The following is a 21,063-nucleotide window of genomic DNA, read 5'->3' as shown; positions in this document are numbered from 1 at the left end:
CGTTTGTCGACATCGCAAAGAGGTCCACTTTGGGTGCCCCACCAATGGAAAATCTGTAAGAGGACCTCTGTGTTCAGTTCCCACTCGTAACGGACCATTGTTGACTGAGCGCATCTGCAGTAACATTCAGCTGGCCCGGGATGTGTACTGCCACCAGCCAGATACCATGCTGAACAGCCCATTCCCAAATCTGAATGGCAAGTTCCACAAGAGGAGGGGACTTGGTACCTCCCTGCTTGGTGATATAAAACATGGACACCACTTTGTTGACAATTACAGGCTTGAACGCTTTCAGCGCCAGGAGCTCCAGGTGATTTATATTAATCTGTCTGTCCTGCGGCGACCAGAGATCGGAAACCTGAAGAATATCCAATGTCGCACCCCAATCCGTTGCGACAGTTAATAGCGGGCAGGGGTCTTGAAAAGCCGCGCCCACCGACAGATTTGAGAGAAGACCACCACAGGAGGTGTATCCTCATGAAGGATGGAACCAAAATCATTTTGGAGTCTGGATACACTGCTTGGCGCCAGGATCACCGAAGAGTCATCTGCGTCATCTTGATATGAGCAAGAGGAAGAGTCAGCACACATGAGGCCCAGAAGCCTCTGGAACCACCAGGCCGACATGCTCTCCGAAGACATAAACACCTGACACGTGGGCAACAGATCTGCCATTCTGTCCCTGGTCAGGTATACTCTGCAGTCGATCGTGTTCCAACAAAAACCCAGGAAAATCAAGTCCTGATAGACAGTCATGGAGGATTTCCACCAGTTGACAGACATCCCAAGGTGGAACAGGAGCTGGAGGAGACACTGAAGGTTGTTGGAGACTCACAGCAGAAAATGACTGCGCAGCAGCCAATCGTCTAAATACAGATACACATGGATATCCTGTAGCCGAAGATAAGCTGCGATGACCGACATCTTCGTAAAGCCACGCTGTGCCGAGCTGAGGCCAAACGGGAGCACCCGAAACTGGAAATGCTCCTCCCCCCCATGGAAAACCATAGGCATTTCCGATGCGGACTCCAAATAAGGATATGCATATAAACATCCTGAAGGTCCACCACGCTGAGCCAGTCGCCATTCTGCAAAGAGGACTTTATCTGACAGGGCGTGATCATCTTGAATTTCTCTTGGGGAAGAGAGATTGAACTGGGAAACGTCTAGGATGGTGCGCAGGCCAGTGAACAGACGGGAGTAGAAGCTCTCCCCTCGCTCCCCTAGGGGAACGGGTTCCGCCGCCTGAGATCCAGAAGCTTCTGGATCTCTGCTCTGCTGTAAGGGAGGATTGAAGGGTGGGGTAGGGGGAAGCCCACCTGAGCAGCTACAAGATCAACCGGTCCTCTGTGATGGTCTGCCACGCCTCCCATTGAGATGCAATGCACCCTCCCACTGGGGTCTCGTGCGAGCACAGAAAACCCTAATTTAGCTCGTTTCTCTGTGGCTGGACCACCAGATCCTGAGGAGGAGGCAGAGGATCGAGAGAAAAATTGGCCTTGTTGCTGACACCAATGGGAGTTTCCTGTTGGAGTATCAACTAAGCATCTTCCGATCCAGAAACCCCCGAAAACCAGAGGAAGGCTGCGGCTGCGAAGACGTCCTCTGCGCCCTAAAAGGCGGTTTCACCAAAACCGGCAGGCACTTGGCAGTCCGAGTGCTGTCCTTAGTCTTGGTCAGTTCAATATCAGTCGACGAATGAAAAAGCCTATTCGAGGAACTCCCCATCACCATTGTCTCAATCTCCGGCCCCAACACAGCCCAAGCCAACTTTATCTCAGACCTAATACAGACTATCCTGGCATTCCAAGAAGGGCACCTGATCATGGGCGGGGATGTCAACTCCATGCCAAACCCCCAAATGGACAAAACTCAGCCTCCCACTAAAGCATACTTTGTGCAAGCCCTATCCCTAGCCAAGCTACTCAGGGAGACTGAATCGGTTGATGCCTGGAGTCTACTCAATGGCACCTCGAGAGACTACACCCATCACTCTTGCGTGCACAAAGGATTCTCGAGGACAGGCCTCATCTTAATCTCTGCGGTATTGTTAATCTTGAGGATAGACCTCATCTTAATCTCTGGGGTATTGTTTCCTCTATATGTTACTCTGAGACGGATAAAATTAACCAATTAGTGAGGCACCACAAGACGGGGAAACCCACAGTATTAGATATCCTGCCCGAATATCTGCGATCCATCCCCCCGCCCCAGAACACATCTTAGCTGGAGTCCTTTGAATCGCCCATCACTACCGAAGAAATCATTGAAGCCATCAAATCTCTCAAACCTACCACAAACTTCTATAAAAAAATATGCCAGAATCCTAGCACCCCAGATGGCAGCCCTATTTAACTCCTTCCTTTACTCAAAAGCGGTTACTGGCTCAATGGCGAAGTCGCTCACAGTCCTGTTACATAAACCCGGGAAAGACCCTGAACTGGCCGCCTCCTATCTCCCCATAGAACTCTTGAATAATGACAACATTTTTGCTAAGGTTCTGTCCGGTAGGTTGGGGGCAATTCTGCCAAACCTAATTGACCGCGATCAAACGGGATTCATTCCGGGGAGGGGGGGCCCACGACAACATCAGGAAGGAGAACGATTTGAAAGCGCCCACAAATTAAAGGTAGGAATGGCAGTTATTTCCTTAGATGCCCAAAAAGCCTTCGATTTGGAGGACTGGCGGTACATCCGGGCTGTCCTCAAGCACTTCGGCTTTGGCCCAAATTTCACATCCTGGGTAATGGCCAACTACCAATTTCCCGCTCCACAATTGCGGGTAAATGGCACTAGGTCCGGAGCAATACACATTTCCAGGGGCACCAGGCAGGGATGTCCACTCTCACCTCTGATTTTCACTATCCATGGAGCCCTTTGCAGCAAAAATCAGACAAAACACTAGGATAAAAAGGGATATCCGTGGGTGGCCAGAACACAAAATCGCGCTTTATGCAGATGACGTGTTAATAACAGCGTCCAACCTAACTTCGTCACTGGGGTCCCTCTGGGAGGAGATTGAAGAGTTCAGGGTCCTCTCAGGGTTCGGAGTAAATCTGGACAAATCCTAAGCCCTAGCAATCAATCTCTCTAAACAGGAAAGAGCCTCCCTCAGCCCCTTAATGCCTATCCCTTGGGCGAAAGGCCCCATCGAATACCTCGGGGTAAAGATCACAAAGGACCCATCACGCTTGTACTCAAGCAACTTCCCGCAGTTGATTAAAGATCTCCAAAACGACCTAAAGAGGTGGAAGGCCCACGATATCTCCTGGTTCGGGCGGATCTCTGCCATAAAAATGAACCCCAATTCCCAGATGGCTGTACCACTGCACAGCATTGCCGATCCACATCCTGGGCCCTGCACTAACAGCTCTGCAAAAGAAATTGCAGGAATTTGTCTGGGGGCAGGGGGAAACCCCAAATCGGTAAACGAATAATGATGCGGGAGAAAAGCACAAGGTGGCCAGGGAGTTCCGGACCTAGCCAAATACACTCTAGCGGCTCAGCTGTTGCACGCATTCTCCTGGGTACAAGAGACTGACACTCCAAAATGGGCACAGCTTGAAGAGGCCTGGTGCCCGGTCACGCCCTCGGACCTCCCACATTTACCAAACAAAGCCACAAGAAAACAGCGGCCCCCTCCTGGCCACAGCCACAACTATCTGCTGCTGGAAAGCAGCATCCCGAAAATGGGGCATCCGAGGAGCTCTGGGTCCTCTAACCCCCCCATCTGGAACAATCCCGATTTCTCACCAGGCATGACCCCGCTCAGCTTCCAGTCACGGAGGGAGGGCGGTCTACTGAAAACCAGCAATTTTCTAGAAGAGGGAAGGCCCACCTCATTCGAAAGGTGCAAAGCTAAATTCGGGGTGGGAGAGCGGGAAAGATTCCACTATGCCCAAATATGGCATTTGCTGTCCCATAGGGTGGTCTGGGAAAAATGCTCCAGGGAGTTATCGGCGCTGGAACTTTCGCTAACAACTCCAATGAAAAGAGGCAGAACCTCCGCTCTCTACCGTCTCTTAGACAGAACAGATCCAGCCAAAAAAGAAAGGTACAGGCTAGAATGGGAGAAGGACTTGGGTCGAGAAATGGGGGGGGTTGAGGAATGGGAGAAAATATGGTCCAGACTGCATAAAAGCTCAGAGTGCATCGCGAACATGGAAGGGGCTATGAACTCTGCTACAGGTACTGTGTCACCCCAGCTCAACTCAACAAAGCCAACCCATCCATCCATCCATCCATCCATCCATCCATCCATCCAAGGCACCTGCTGGCGCGGCTTCCCCGCCCCCGGCTCTCTATTCCATTTGGTCTGGCAGAGACCCTGGGACCCGGGGGTTATCATCCTGGGCGAAACCGGAGGAGGGGCATTCCCAATCTCAGGACACATCCCCCGTTTATGCACGCACCTACTCCTAGCAGCAAAAGTTGCCATGGCCTGGTTGTGGAAAAATAAAGACGCACCCTCAGTCGCACTATGGTGGTTCAAATGTTGGGACAAGTCACGGCAATCTGAGCAGGCTCCCTTAAACAGAGCCTTAAACATTTGGGACCAGTTTATGGACTATGCAGCCAAGTTCCCAGCTCTCACCAGAAGGCCCCCCAATAACCAAATGGCTACAAGGCAGCCTGCTCTATTAAGCCGCAGACTCGTACCAATCCCCTCCAGAGCGGGATTACTCGATCGAATACCGCAAATGACAAGGCCACGGACTACAGCGAGCAGACCATCAATAACCATCATCCCCCTGCTGGATAGCTCGAACGGCAGTCTCACGCGAATGCTAAAATCAATTGCTATATTGTTGTTGATGTTGTGATTATCTGTAAAACCTAATAAAATGTCATGGAAAAAGCACTTTGCTTTCAAAAGGCAGGTCCAGAACCTTATCCTGCACCTCTTTGGAAAACTTTGTGGCATGAAGCCAGTCCCGACGAGAGGTGTCCACGCCAAGCATGAGGCCCCGGGCCGAGGTGTCGACATAATGCGCCGCAGCCTCAAACATATCCTGCGCCAGGACCCTGGCATCTGACAAACCCGCTTTAAAATAGTGTAGTTTATCCACAGGGATAAATTCCTCGAACTCCGACAGACCTTTCCACATTTTCTTATTCATCCCCGCTAACACAAGCTCTGCATTCGCTTGACGCAATTGCAGGGCTGAATTAGCAAAGATCTTCCTCCCCAAAGAGTCAAGAAGCTTGTCCTCTTTGGCCAGAACCTGGGCTGCCGCTGTAGATGACGCTGAAGCCGGTCTGGATTGAAACGTGGCAGCTGCCACCACTGTGGAAGAAGGGGGCGGACAAGACGCAAAGGCTACCTCTTGCGAAGAACGAAGCCTATAATGAGCGTCAATCTTTTTGTTATCAGTCCAGAGTGTGGTTTCTCCCAGACCTTACGGACCTCAGCCAAAACATCCTTCTGGACGAACAAGCCAGTACGCTCCAGAGGAAACAGGGTTAACACCCCAGAAAGCACCCCTTCCTGTGGACCGGGTGCCTCAGGTACTGGAACATCCAGAAGACGCATCATGGCCAGCACCCGGTCGTGGAAGGCTCCAACAGAGCTGGGCTGGTCCTCGCTGTCCTGATCCCCCTGTGTGTCATCCGACACATCCGGGTCAAGCTGCATTGCGTCTGGTCCTGCTGAAGATTTGTCCACTGGAGACAAGGGAGGCAAGGGAGGAAGAACTGGAGGCGGGCCGCCCCGTAGAGGCGGAGCTGCTGGAACCATTGGTGCCGCGACTGGAATAGACGGCTCAGGAGCCACTGGAGGGCAGATTTCCCTAACAAACCTCGGAAATACTCCTTCATGGGGTCGGAGTGCATAAGCCTTTGGAATTTTCCAAAAAAGGCGTCCTCCGCCAATGGTTTAGGTGTGGCCGGAGGGGCCTCTCATGAGCGGAGTAGCTCCAGGGGCATAAGGGAGAGTGCTGCCAGGAAGGTCCTTCTCCACACGAATCAACGTAGATCAAGGGCACAGATGCCACAGGGAGCGAGACGGTGTGCGGTAAGGCATCTGAGCGTTCCAGTCATACATTGGACGAAAAGTATGCGCACAAGGAAAACTATGTTCACCTGAAAAACCACTCCCAGCACCTAAAGCCGATGGCGTAGGTGTAAGGGTGGAATCCAAAATGGCCACCATAGTCTTGGCGGGAACGGCCACCATTTTGTCAGCTTCTGAGGAGAACTGCGACATGTGGGAGTGAGGCAGGGATCTCCACAGGCAGGTCAGGGGTCTTCGGTCTTCATTTTAACCTCGATACAAGGAACCTCGGCAGAGCAAGTACTGTGGGGCCTAAGATGTTTGAGACATGCTATCAGCCAAATTAGTCTTCAACGAGGGACCTCGGCCACGCCAGTAACAGAGGAATTCTGGTCAGAGACCTCACTCTGTGCCCTCTCAACAGAACTGGTGTCACCACCAGAGCAGGAACGATGGAGTATACCTCACTGGCCTCTCAGAACTGTCAGTCATCTTAGCCTCCAACAGAGGACCCTCTGACCAGAGTCCGGTAACAGCCCCCTCACGAGGGGCCTCGAACCATAGTTCGATACGGAAAACCTCAACGGAGGCCTCAGGGCATATCCCAGTGCCTGTATGGGAAGCTCCAGACAAGGAGACCTCTAAGGAAGCTCTGGTACCCACCGCCTCAGTAGAACTGGACCCACAAACAGCCCCCACAGGAGGGGCCTCGGATTGTAATCCGGTGTCGATCGGCCCCTTACGGAGACCCTCAGCGAAAACTCTGGTACACTTTTTAGGCCCAGAAGGCACTTCCGGGGAAACCCTGGTAACAGAGCTTTTGAAGCTCCTCCCCGACCGGGAAGACCCCAGAAAGGAGTACCCCGGCCGGGTTGCACTTACCGGGCATCTTCTCGTCGAAGCTCTGAAAATGCGAAGGAGGAGCGTCCTGAAACATCGTCTCCCACCGCTCCAGACGACGTTGAAGCGCCCGGACCGAAAGGGAATCGCAGTAGGAGCACGAGTCCCAACGGTGGCCCGGACCCAAACACTCTAAAGAGGATGGGGATCCGCCCTAGCGAAGCGTCGTTCACAGGAAGAATTGGGAAAATCTAACCGGAATGGCATAGACGGACTACTATGCGACCGCTAAGCCGGAGCAGGAGAGAAGGACACTGGAAGGAAAAAATCTCCCAAAGATGCAAGTGTGTCCAGTCCCAATCGTGCAGAGAAAAAAACCTATGGGCGATGTGCTGACCGCGGTTATGGCCGCATGCGGTACCCCACGCAAATAGAGGAAGGACACATTTTTGGAAAAATTTGATGCATTTTACAAAGTGTTCCGGTCCCGTCCCGCAGGACGGAGGAATGTCCCATGAGTATGGAGGAAAGGAGACGGGACGTAGGAGTATGGTGATTAACAGTATTGTACAATACTGCCTATTATATGCATAGCCTGTTTTAAATACAAGCTTCCTTGCACCCGATCCAAACTCTAAATCAGTGCCAAAAGTAACACCACATAACGAGAGGAATCCTAATAGTGCCAACACCACCCATTGTTGTGATGGAGCACATACCTTTTAGTCATAATTCACTCTTGTTAAAAACCTGTAAAAACAGAACACGAGGTTACATGCCAATAATGCTGCAAATATTGTAATGCATGTCATACAGATGATACAACCTTCGTCCTTTCATCTTCAAAGCGTGTTTGTAACCTCATGTAATTCAGACAGAATGCCGTCAGAAGAGTTTCATCAGGTTAATTAATGGATTCCGCTGCTCGCCATCACCCAGGCTCTATAAAATATTTAGAGAGCGCCTTTCGTTATTTCGGAGGGTAAATATAGCAGGCTAAAAATCTCTGCTAAAAAGTTTGTCCAAATGATCATGGTTCTGGTCTTTTCAATTTTCTTTCAATCCAAGACACTAAGCCTTTCCTTTGCAATTGTCCATCTGAATATTCTGGAAAGCAAACAAATGCATCCGAGATACAGTTGGAAGTGGGGGTCCTACATACTTCGACATCTGCTGTGCTAAGTGATCACTCGCTGGAGTGTTGCTGATGGGGAGTCCTCATCGCAAGCTAGTTCAGCAGCTCCTTTTCATGGGTAGCTTTTTTTGGGCTATTCATATTCAACCCCTCATTGGGCTGCCTCCGCTGGGCCAGGTTGCCCTTTGTGCATCAATGTTGGTATTCTCCTTCGCACTGGTCTTGAATAGTCACAGCTTCATGTAGTGGGTCCTCGTTTTTGTTGCCAACAGTGTGGCAGTTTAGGGCCCTTATGGAAGCAGAGCTGGGTGTTGGTGGTTGAGGCAGAGTGGCACAATACTGAGAAGGATGAACACTGCTCATTGTCGTGCAACTAGTGGTGGTGATGGTCTGGAATATCACCCACCCACCCACACCACATGTGCTCCAGATTTGCAGCTCAAAAGTTTCCACTTTGACTGCCAGTATATGGATCTGAACGTCAACTACAAAGAGCTTAATCTAGCTCCTAGAGAAATGGGGACAGCAGCAGAATCTTTCATAAGCAGATTTAAGGAGGCAATCGGTCCTTCCTAGCCTTAAATAAACAAAGGAGGATCAGCTAGCAGAATTCACAAAAAACAAAAATCCAAGACTCATTTTGACAACTGCAGTGACAGGTGGCAATATCAAATATTCGAAATAGCTTAAGGAGGCAGGGCAGTCTAGGATGTACCTCACACATGGTCAAAAATACAACAGACGCTGCATTTGCATAGGCAATTTCTGTTTTCAGCTACTTCTGCTCTTTTAGGTTTCCAGACTTCATGTGAGCTGCCACACGCCTGCTTCCACAACTTTGGAACTCAGACAAGCTCTGACCAAGACAGACATGAGCGGTTGAGTTCTCCAGTGCGATCTTCTCTGAGCATTTCTCCTGCTGAGCCCTACTCTAGTCTGAGCCATTGCTAAAGCAAAGAGGCAGCTGTTCCTCTCACTACAAGCAGGAAGCTGCAGCCAAATCTTTCATCTACCACCGGTTCCATCAAAATCCTTTCGACAAGCAAAATAGTAATCTTTAAGTGCATTGACTTATGTCCATGTCAGATCAAGTAACGGCTGTCTGCCAAGCAGGAAATTACCAACTCAGGGTTTTGAAGAAGGTTCTTCCTTTGATACCCGAACCTATGCGCCCTCCGGTAGTCGCAGCACTAGTACTTTCCCGCTTAGATTACTGCAATTCGCTGTCTGTCGCAGCCAACCGGCTTGAATTCAACGTTTACAACGCATACAGAATCTGGCGGCTAGGCTGGCGTCGGGCACCCCGTATGGAGCCCATATTACCCTGGTACTGCGCTCACTTCAGTGGTTGCCAGCGTGTCCGCTTCAAGGCCCTGTGCATAGTCCATCGGGCCATCCAAGGTCAAGGGGCAAGTATCCGACAAATTCTCCCGTTATCTTCCAGAGCACAACTTACGCTCTTCCACTGCGGACCTTATTGTCCCAAGATGATATTGTGCTAGGGTCGGAGGAAGGGCCTTTTCCATAGCCGCGGCCACCCTTTGGAATCGTCTCTCCTCCGCAATGAGAAAAAATCCCAATCTAGCTTTTAGAAGAGCGCTTAAGACCACTCTCTTCTAGCACTTACTCTATGTGTCTGTTAATTGGTCAGTCCTCCCACTGCAGCACCATGCCGCCTTTGGGCGACAATGCACTTTATTTTTATTTTTTTTATTTGGTTTTCTTGGTTTTAACAAAGGAACAAACAAGATGGAATACATATTACATGTTTCATCATAGTAAGTACACATGACATCAAAAAAAAGAAAAGTTTCGTAACACGTTACATTGGTTATCTCAGAGTATGTCCATCTTAGCCTCGCGCTCCCTACCCTCTCCCCAGCCCCCTCCCTACTTTGAAGGAGCACACATCCATTGAATGTTAAATCGTGGAAACTTCAAACAAGTTTTATTCAGATTTCCGTTGTCTGGTCGGTCTGGGACCACCGGTCGTAAAATCTCCTCCATTGTTTTCAGTCAATATTTGCCTTTTCCTCAGGGTCGAGCAGGCTCCTCCAATCGGCGCTCAGAGTCTGTTGTGAGATGGTCCATCCATAGGGCTTCACATTGGGCAGCTTTGCCGTGCAGAGGCGCGGTTATTGTCTCCATTAGGTAGATGTTTGTGGCTAGAGTGATCCATTCCTTCTTACTTACCTGGCACCGTTGTGGATTTCCATTTAATCACCAAGAGGGACCTGGCCGCTAGCAGTAAGTGGGGGGTCAAGCCTTTCACTCTGGTCCACCCACCTTCATCTTTTTCCAGGCCAAATAATATTAGTTAGGGGTCAAGGTCTCTTTGAATGCCTTCTATCTCTTTGATCCACCCCAGGACCTCGTTCCAAAACACTTTGATGTACTGGCAGCCCCACCACATGTGCCAATAGGTGGCTATTTCTCCGCATTTCCTCCAACATGTTGGACTCATTGTTTGGGACATTTTGGAAAGTCTAAAGGGGTCGTATTCCCATCTGTGTAACAGTTTGATAGCATGAAGCTTGTATTGGCTCGATACGGACGTTTTAGAGGCTGCTCAACACAGTGTCCCATTAGTCGGGATGTATTTTCACCCCAAAGTCTTTTTCTCCATCTCATTCGCAGGGGTTCCGTTGATCTGTCGCCCGCCGTTATTAGTTCCTGATACATTGCGGTTATGAGGCCTTTCATCTCGGTTTTAGAGTCTAGGAGTTTCTCAAATGAGGTAAGGTCTCTTTAGTTTGTCTCTCCATTCTGCCTTTGTTAAGACCCCTTTTAGTTGGATGTACTGAAACGTGGATAGGGTGCCTATACCTAATGCCTCTGTCAGGTCTGGTAGAGTGATATACGCTTCTTTCTTCAGCAGCTGTCCTACCCTCTCCAAGCCTGCCTCGTACCATGTTTGGAACCTGCCCACGTCAGGTGTGTGGTTTTTTTATGCCGGCTGACCATAAGTGACTGAGCGGGGATGGCCAGGTGGCGATTTTGCGCATGTCTTTGCGTGAGCGCCATATACTCCATATACTGCTCAAGATGGGGTGGCCTTTGATTTTTCGTTGTACCCTTTTGTGTGGGGTCCATAGCCATTCCAATAGCGTGGCAGGAGACAGATAGAAATTATCCATTTGGACCCATTGGAGGTTATGGTGTGAGGTGCGGGATCAGAACGCGTAGCTGGGCGGCTTTGTAATAGGTTCTCAGGTCAGGGAACCCAACCCCTCCCTTGTCCTTGGGGAGCGTTAGTGTATTGTATGGGATTCGTGGTTTCTTCCCCTGCCATATGAATCTCATCATGATTTTTTGGGCTTCAATAAAGAACACTTTGGGTACCTCAACCGGCAGCATTTGGAATGGCTACAGAAAACGGGGAAGGCATACCATCTTAACTGCATTGATTCGGCCTAGCCAGGAGATCGTGAGCTTTTTCCATTTTTTAAGATCGGCTGCGAATCGTTGGAGGAGTGGAGGAAAGTTGGCTTCAAAAAGATCATTCAGTGGTTTAGTAATCTGTATGCCCAGATATTGTAGTGCGACATGTTCAAGCTTAAGGCCCAACGGGAGAAATTTGGAAACATTCACTGCTGCGTTTCCGTGGAGGGGGAACAAAATGGACTTCGTCCCATTTACTTTAAATCCGGAGAATTGGCCATACTCGTCCATTAGTTTGAGGGCGTGAGGGATGGATTCTGTGTGATTAGTTATGTGGAGGAGAATGTCGTCTGCGTAGAGGGCTACTTTGTATTCTGTTGGCCCCAACCGTATCCCCTCTATCAAAGGGTCCGCTCTCATGTGCGCCAGGGGTTCTAGCGAAAGTGCAAATAGAATTGCAGAGAGGGGGCATCCCTGTCTAGTCCCACGTTTCAGCTCGAACCACCTGGAGTATTCTCCGTTGACAAATATTGCTGCCATGGGAGATGTGTATATTGCTTGTATTCCCTTTCTAGTTCTCGGGCCTATCCCCACCTTCTGCAGCACTAATCCCAGAAAATCCCACTCTACTCTATCAAAGGCCTTCTCGGCATCTATCGACAAAAGGACAGGGTCGTGGAGGAGGTTATGGGCCGTGTGGATAAGGTGGAGTGTTTTGCGCATGGAATCAGCTCCCTGTCTCCCCAGTATAAACCCGACCTGGTCTGGGTGGACTAGACAGGGCATTAATGTTTCGAGTCTGGCAGCTAGTACCCTAGCATAGTTTTTGGCGGTATGATCCACAGCACTTAGGGTCTCTCCCTTCCTTGGGGATCACTGTTGCAGTGTTTTTTTTTTTTTTTTTTTTTTTTTTTAAAGGAGTCTGGCGCCACACCCGTTTCTATAATTTCATTAAATAGTTCCGCTAGGAAGGGTGTTAGTTGTTTAGTAAAGGTTTTGTAGAACTTAGCAGAGTAACCATCCTCCCCTGGGTATTTGCCTAGTGTTAACCTTTTAATTGCATCATGGATTTCCTGCTCAGTAATTGGGGAATCGAGGAGTTCAGTTTCTGCATGCGTTATTGTAGGCATCGTGATCAGAGATAGGTATGAGGTTATATCCGACTGGCCAAAGGTTGTTTCAGAAGTATATAGCTTCTCATAGAAATTGGCAAAGGATTCCGGAATAGAGCATGGGATCTGGGCAGAGGGGACGGAGTCCTCAATTATTTCGTCTACCTTGCGCTCTGCCCTTTGTTCTCGGACAATAACAGTTTCAAAAACTGCAGTTTTCGTACTACTTGGTCGTGTTCCAACAATCGTAATTCTTCCCTTTTTTGTTGGGCTGTCATTTTGTCTGGGTCCACCTTGGGATCCTTCCTTATCTCACCCTCTAATTGACATTTCGGTCCGTAGCCTTTGTTCCATGATCTTCGGCTGCCTTTTCTTGGAGGACCCCACTCGCATCAGAATACCTCTCCATGTGGCCTTCCCAGCTTCCCAGATCATTTGTTTGGAGACTTCACCATAAGTATTTATTGCAAAGTATTCATCGATTTCGGTCTCCATGGTAGTTTTGAAAACCTGATCTTTCCAGAGGGTCTCGTTACACCGCCACTTCCCTCCGTTTACAGGTAGGTCCGCCCAGTTTATATCGACCAGTACCATGTCGTGGTCAGACCAGCTTATCGGGACAATGTCCGAATGGTGTGTAGTGGTTGTGAGATCATTTGTGAGATATATGTAGTCAATACGCGTAAATGTGTGGTGAGGGTTGGAGTAGAAGGTATATCCACTTTTGGTGAGGTGTACGACTCCACACACCCTTAAGGTCATACAGTTCCATCATTGAAGCCAGTTCGGTGCGCTCTCCCTTATATTGTTGTCTCAGTTCAGATCTGCCCGGTTTCCAATCTTTGTACGGGTCAGCCCATTGGTTGAAGTCCCCTCCCAGGATAATATGCCCTGTAGCTTCTAGCATTATTTTAGGGATTGTTTTCTCAAGAAATGCGACCTGTCCAGTGTTAGGTGCGTATACGGTGGCAATAGTTACCTGAACTTTTGCTATTTTGCCCGTTATGAGCGGAGTACGGCACCCAACGTCAGACCATGTTTTGTCCACTTCGAATTTGATTCCTTTCCCAAGTAGGATTCTGACACGGCCTCTCCTGAGTGGGCCCGAGCCCCAGAACTCCAAACCTCCCCGCTTCCCCAGGATGCTCCGCTCCTCACCCTTAGTCTCCTGCAGGAGGAGTATATCAATATTGGATCTGCGGAATTCCCCGAGGACCAGGGACCTCTTGGTTGGAGAGTTTAAGCCTTTCATATTTATAGTCCCGACCCTGAGCGAGTCCCTCATGTGTTCATCGGGTATCGCCCTTGTTGGATACTCATGGAGGATCGCTCACTTCAGGCGGCCAGAACGATATTCGATTCTTCCTTCCCATGCTGTCAGTAATATAGCGCTACTGTTTAAGTTTCTCTTCTCCCCCCCCCCCCCAGAGCTGGTGGTGTTCAAGTGAACTCAAGAGCTGAAGATGTGCCATTTTTGACACTTTGACGGCATCCGATTCGGACTTGGTGGAAATGTTCAGTCCAGTTTCGGACCACCAGTGGAGACCGTCACCTCACGGTCCCCTCCGAATAAAATACCGGAACATACCGTTGAGCCCCCCCTCCCCCCATCTCCAATCCCCCTCTTCCCCCCCACCCCCAACATCATTTCAACAATAAAAAGAAACCAAAGGTGTAACAATAAGTGCATTCTCCGGCCTGTCCTTCGGGTGCTCATTTCCCCCTTACTTCAGGAGGAGGTTTTGCGGCCGGGTGCTGTCGTCCTGTCGGTCATTTTATCGCCCTGTGGCACTGGATGACTGTTACCGGATATTGCAGACGATTCCAGTCAGTCGGTTTGCAAGGTTCTTGGAGTTCTTTCATTTTCGGGAGTGTTTGGGCACCTGTATTTCCTTGATCCTTTCACTTTTCTTCTAGGGCCCTGGAGTTCCCACTGCATTCCAGCTTGCTCGGGCCCATCTCTCTCGCCCCCTCTTGGGGCCGTTCCAAGTATGTCCACAATGCAATCCTTGATATCTTACTCGGACCGAAGGACGATCCTCGTGCTACCGTGTTCAAATGTGAGGGAGAAGGGTTATCCCCACCTGTATCTCGTGCCCTGTTCCTTGAGCCACTTCGTCAGGGGGCCACAGAGGCACCTCAACGCCAGTGTGAGCGAGGATAGGCCCTGGAAGATGGTAATTTGAGCACTTCCCAGTGTGAGCGGGTCCCCGGATCTGGCCTTCGGCAGAATCCCGTTTCTATACTGATATCTGTGGAACCTTGCTAGGACAGAGCGTGGTCCCCGGGGGGGCCCCCTGCCCTGTGGATCCGCTTCGTTTTGGGTTCGTCTATGTCCTCATCTGCCATTAGGATTTTTATGATGTTTTGCGTGGTTTTGAGTGAGTCTTCAGTTACTCCCTCGGACTCTGGAATTCCCAAAAAAAATAAATCAATCAAACAAATCGGAAGTTATTCCTTCTTTCTGTTTTCCAAATCATCCATTCTAAGGCGCATCTCCTCCTCCCTTTTTTCGATGTTATGAATCCGCGTGTCCATTTGGGCTTCGAGAGTGTCGATCAAGGCCCGATTGCTCTCTACACCTTCTAGTCTCTCTTCAAAATTGTCCATTCTCTGAGTGATCCCGTCGATCTTACCACCTAGGCTGGCCCCCAATGACTATCTCACATAGCAATGCAGCAATGTCCCCCTTTGAGGCGGCCCCCGCTTCCGCTGCGTCTGTTGACATGGTCGCTTTCTGTTCAGGGATCGGGGAGGACGGGGTGTAGGTGTATTTGGTGAGTTTACTTTTAGAATTCATGGAGTGGATCCCAAGTCAGAGGAGGCACACGCCCTGTAGTCGGGGGGGGGGGGGGGGGCCTTACCCCCTTTGTAGGAGCATGGATTCGTGGGAGCAGTGCAGGACCATGCATTCAGGCCTTTGCGTGGTTCGTGACGAGGCCAGACAGGCGCCTGTGGGGTCCGGTAGGTGATCTGCAATGCAGGAGGATTTGTTTCCAGGGGGGGTTCATCCAAGGTTGTGTTTCACGAAGAGGGTGGGCGTACCAAATCGCCATTCTATCGACAGTCTATTTGTGGTCCAGTTTTCACTGGTTGGTAGTGTTCATGGGTTGTCGTGGGGAGCAGGCGGTTTGGGGTAACACCACCAATGGAGGCTATCTGGTTGCTGGGCCGGGAAACACTCCTTAGTGCCTCTGATTTAGACCAAGTGGTATCCAAGTCCCCCGAGCGGGTCACTCTTGATAATCCAAGGCAAGGGGTACGGCTCAATTAAGTGTGGTAGCCCGCGTTATGTATATTCTGCAGGGCACGGGCAAGGCGTTGTGTTTCCGGAAAAGTCCTGGGTGGGGGGATCCCCGACCGTGTCAACTGCAGATGTTGGTTGGTAGAAATAATGAAGCAATGAGGGGGACAGATCTTAGCAGCACCCCTGAATGTTCTGTGGCGTGTCAGGACATATGGCAGTGCAATATTAGGGCTCATATGGTCACTGTTTGCCCTGGGGCACAGTATCTTTACTTCCCCTCTCCTCCCTTTCCTTTCTTGTCTTCTACTAACTTAGGCAATTGTCAGGCCTATGGCGCCATTTAAACGCAGTTCGGGGAGTCTTGGAGGGAGGATGGGTCCTCTGATCATGTGCAGGTTTCTTCCTGCTCCTCGCGCTCCCTCGAGCGTGGGCCTCCAGCTCCCCGCCTGCAGGGCCTCCCGCGTATAACGTGGTCCCTAGCGGAGAGGGGGGGGAGGCGCTGGGGTGCAGCTGTGTTGTCCAGCGGGCGCTGGGGTGGGGGAGGCGGTTGAGCGGCGGTGCGGGGTGCTCACACGGCTCAGCGGATGGTGAGGCAGCCGCGTACCTTCTCTCCGCTGGCAGGCTCGTTCTGTGCCCCAGTCGGCGCTTCCTTCAGCGCGAGCACGGGGAGTATGGCGTTGGCAGTGGTGACGGTGACTCCGCTGGCCCCACCGGAGCAAGAGGCAGATGTCTCGTGGGGAGAGGCAGAGCGGTTCCACCAGCTCCGCAGGTCCGGCGCCTAACGCCGATAGTCACCCACGTCACACAGGATTCCGGAGCTCCTCGGGGCCGTCACACGTGGGCTTCCCTGGAAAGGCACTTTTCTCAGCCTTCCGGGCTCCGTTTTGGATCGGGTTTTCCACGATCAGTTATTTTTAGTGTAGGGGGGATCCCAAGGTGGCGGCTCAGTTCACCTAAGGGACCTACGACGACAGAGCTCACACGGAAGGAGACGTCATCCGTGCGCCCCCCTGGTGGCCAGCCGACCGTGCGCTTTACAAGTGCCGATAACTTATTGTGCATGGCATACCAGACAAAAAAAGCTTGTTAAATACCCAACGCAATTAATTTACAAAATCTGATTCTCGTGGGAAGACCGTGATGTTACACACAAACACAAAGGAAAAAAGCTTAAGAAAAAAAATGATCGAACCGTATCGGCAGTAACATATCAAGTGTTGCAGAAGCTCAGCTACGTTGTTCACAAAGTTGAAACTAGCAGGTGTGCCATGGTGCACACAAGTTAGCACCATATATTGCGTGTCACTAAGATGCCCGCTTTTGTTAAATATAGCAGTTTGCATAGGCATTTAAATAAACAGTTAATTTGTTGCAAATTGTGAAGGCTATACCTTATGGGACATGATTATGTTCAGTATTTTATACTGCACCAGTTGCAACCATAGTGGTCTAATAAAAGGCTTTTCAGATAGTTGGGTTATTGTAACCCCCGACAATGGGAAGGTGGGTTGGAGGCAAGGGTTGCCTGACCTTTGCCAGCAAAGGAACAGCAAATGGGGCCAGGACTTCGTCATAACTTTTATCCTCCCTCTGGTTGTCAAAAATCTCATGTTTGAGTTTGTGGTCATGTGCAAGAATGTGGAGTCAGTGCAGAAAGCATCCTGTGCAGGAGAAAGGACTAATAAAAACGAATATAAAATCAACGAGTACAGTTTTTAATAAAAGCAAGTTAGTGATGGGCTGTCTGATGGTTGAGTTGTTCTCTGGAGTATCAATGAAAAACCGAGACATTCGTTTGTAAACTAAGCCTCAATATGTGCACTAACCCTGACCAGGAGCAAGTGACAATTCACTCTTGGCAAGTAAGAAATGGTGTTCTTACGGCGTGTTGGATGAGTGACCTACAACCGGTATTTGGGACGAGTGTCAAATACCATTAGCCCAGAAACAAAATCTCTGCAACATGTGTATTTTACATGGAGTTCATTTTATTCTAGGCAAGGCAAAAAGGCCTAACTTGCTGTTTCACATGTTCATAAATAGCAACATTATTGTATTTGCATTACAGAGTACATACAACTTGCAGGTAGCTTAAGGGGTACCACCACCAAGTTTCCAAAATGATTTATCTTGCTCCATCATACACATGAACGTTAAAATGAAAACGTGTCGCACAGTTAGAAAGTTAGAACACCTACTTTTCCTTAGAACCCTCTTTTCTGTCACGATTGCGACTCCGTTCTCTGCGGGTTAGATGCCTGGAAAAAGAAGTATAACGTTTTAATATTTTCCAAAAATTTAATCTGCGCGATTACAGATACAAACGGAATCCCTAGATTTGTTAGGCAAGAGAGTGATACTTTGTATTATGAGCACGTAAGATTATATTTGGTAAAATACATGAAGTTCGATTTACCATAAGAAGTTTGTAAAACCGAAGTTCAGTTTGTGGGTGTGCATTATGTAAGGTAACGCCATTTGAAATTTGCCTCACGCTGATGACGTCTGTAAAACTTTAGAATGTAGCAGATTTGCCCAGCTCCTCAACACTCCGTGGGTCACACCCGTAAATTACAAACCAAGCACTATTTGGCTAGTCCTCACGATATTATGTTGAGAAGTTATAGAAACTCAAGTAAAATATAATGATTTATATGGGCAGGCACACAAACGTAAAAGCACATCCAATGTGATATTCCATAGTTTCTCACAATCGACCAGTAGCAGTAAAACCATTCAGTACAGGCGCAAAGCACTGTAACGTTGCCCCTAAGATCAAAATACACATTCACTTTGTAAACAAAATAAGTAACCCAGTAAAACACTTGTGAACAAGTTTGTGCACGTAAAAAGATGTGGAAGAGATTGACACCTATGGAGAGTTACTTTTTTGTTAAAAGTGAGTAATCAAACGGATTGGGAAATAACGTTTTGAAAACTGGAATATATAGATCGGAGTTCGCATTTGGAACGTCAAAAACGGCATTTCCAAGTCAAAAGTCAGAAATTAAATCTGCACAAGTGGTTCATCATAAACCCCAGGTTTGAATACTTGAATCAACGTTTAACATCCTTATCCAGAAAAATATGCTGTTTGAATAAGAAGATGTATTAGTACGAAAGGTCCATACATTTTTTTAAAATGTTTATAACATTTGTATAGGGCGTCATATGGTACCAGCTTCTAAATGCGGTTATATCAGGTATTACCACCCCTTTTAAAATATCGACCATGGAAAGGATGCACATTAAGTCTGCCCTACCGCAAGATTCGACCTTTGCGAAGGGCAGCCTGCTCTCATGTCAGACCAATGCTTCACCGTGTAGTGATCCACCCTTGGCAAATTATACCTGTGTGGAAAGATAGTCTAACATAACGAATCTGTTACTACAGGCATACATAAGTGGAAGGTGGGACAACACTAGTTACTTACCTGTAGCACTTTCCACAGAGTAGGTGCAGTGCTAAAATTTTCGGGGAGCGGATTAGTTTGATAGTAGCTTAGAAGAGCTTGGTAAGATTAATACCAACAGCTACTAGGAACCACTTTTGGCTCACCATGGCAGACTGGTGACATACAAATATATCTGACATTAGCACTGTATGTTTGGGAAAGGTCTATAAAGGAGCATTTAGAAACACTGGGATCCAGAGATGATGATGTGTGCATATATTACAGGGTCGGCGATCGCAACACATCAAGTTATTGTTGCTCTCGCCATAGGAAGATCACTGAGTGGTTTATAAATATAAAACAAACCATTCAACGAATCTGCATGAAACTATGCCAAAGAATTATACACGCAGATTTGGACTTTTTGGGGAAAGTCTGGTTACATTTTATGAAGCTGGGACAAAGTTATTGTTGGGGGTGAGGGGGGCCAAACCCAATAAGATTAAATCCTGATGGATTTACACTGAGAAAATGTCTGTTGCACCTCCAACCAGACCACCTGCGCGAATATTTTTATTAGATTTTCTCAAGCAATATTCCACAACAGTCAAAAAATTACCCATAGTTCAGGCAGAAAGATTAAACTGAATCTTCAATCAAAAGAATTCACCAGCACCAGACTCGCACCCATGCTCTTACAATTCAGAAAATAACTCAAGACCCACCTTTTCAAGGAGTCTTCCCTCCTCAACAGGGTCAACCATGCCATCCTGATCAATCGACTCAGAGACCTGGGCATCACGGATGAGGCCCTGGAGTGGCTGACCATTCTCTTGGACTGCCTGTCCCAGATCCAACGTGGTCCCTTTCTTTCTGCCACCTCGCTACCTGTGGCGTTACCCAAGCCTCCATCCTCTCACCCTAGTTTTTCAACCTCTACTCGGCCCCTTTGACCCACCGAATATCTACCTTCTCCTCTAACTTTCAGTGTTATGTGGATGACTGCTTTCCTTCAGGCTCCCCTCTCGCTCATTCCTGACAGTCTATCTGCAATTCAGGATTGGTGCACCTCCCTCGCTGAAGCACCACAGACTCGATGGGAGTCTGTGATTGACATCTTGGAGCCGCAGTCCTGACATTTCTTGAATCCGGACCGAGGTGTCATCTAAGTAAAAAAAAAGTCAGCTTCGAAACTAACAGCAAATACTTAAGTATGAGACGCGCCGAGTTGCACGTAGAAAACAAGTTTGCAGAAAAACTGAACTGAGGCAACAGGCGCCGTGCGTGCTACTTTTAACATCCGATGACGTCCCCCTCGAAGGAGGCCTTCGAGGGACATTTGACTCAACGCCATCGATACAGGGCGCCCTCTGCTGAAAAATTTCCAAAGCAGCTGAAGCTGGACACTACATGTCAAAGATGAGGAATACATTGGAGGACACAATCCATTCGAAATATATAACAGTTAGAAGATTTTCTGTTTGATAGTATCTTTTGATCCAATTGCCTGCCCGAGAAGTACAGGAAAGTTTGTGTCTTTAAAGGTTACACCATGCCAAGAGGCTGCAATTCGCTAACCGCGTTTACAGATGCAATAGCAACAAATAGAGTCCTATTAAAACAACGTCAGTAGTTGCCATGGGCTCAAACAATTTTGAGACATACTGCATGAAGCAATAAATTGAGATCCCTCTTAGCACGAGGGGATGCAACCAGAGGATAAACATGACAAATGCCATCAAAATGGCATTCCACTATCAGATTAGACACATTTAATGTTCCCCTATTCAACTTTCATTACTTGGATCTCCGCTTGCAATATCTTTCAAAAAGTTCATAACATTTCACAGAGACTTTTGAATGTGCTACTTCCTCTCACAGGACCACTCTGCTACTTTGTATCCTTTTCTTTTAACAATTGTTCCCTTCATTCATGGTCTATCGGTATGCATGCAACTTTC

General features: G+C 48.6%; 1 protein-coding gene across 3 annotated transcripts in view; it reads right to left on the bottom strand.

The window, feature by feature from the left end:
• CDK13 (cyclin dependent kinase 13) overlaps positions 1-21,063 on the bottom strand; it is a 1,667,419-nt gene that overhangs the window by 1,544,912 nt on the left and 101,444 nt on the right. For all 3 annotated transcript variants that reach the window (XM_069613294.1, XM_069613292.1, XM_069613293.1), the window contains exon 2: positions 17,906-17,965. In XM_069613294.1, coding sequence (XP_069469395.1) covers positions 17,906-17,965 — 60 coding nt within the window. The remainder of the gene's footprint in view (positions 1-17,905; positions 17,966-21,063) is intronic.

The sequence above is a fragment of the Ambystoma mexicanum genome, chromosome 5p, assembly GCF_040938575.1.
Source record: "Ambystoma mexicanum isolate Mex_15411 chromosome 5p, UKY_AmexF1_1, whole genome shotgun sequence".
Taxonomy (NCBI): domain Eukaryota; kingdom Metazoa; phylum Chordata; class Amphibia; order Caudata; family Ambystomatidae; genus Ambystoma; species Ambystoma mexicanum.
This window is presented reverse-complemented; position numbering and strand designations above follow the sequence as displayed.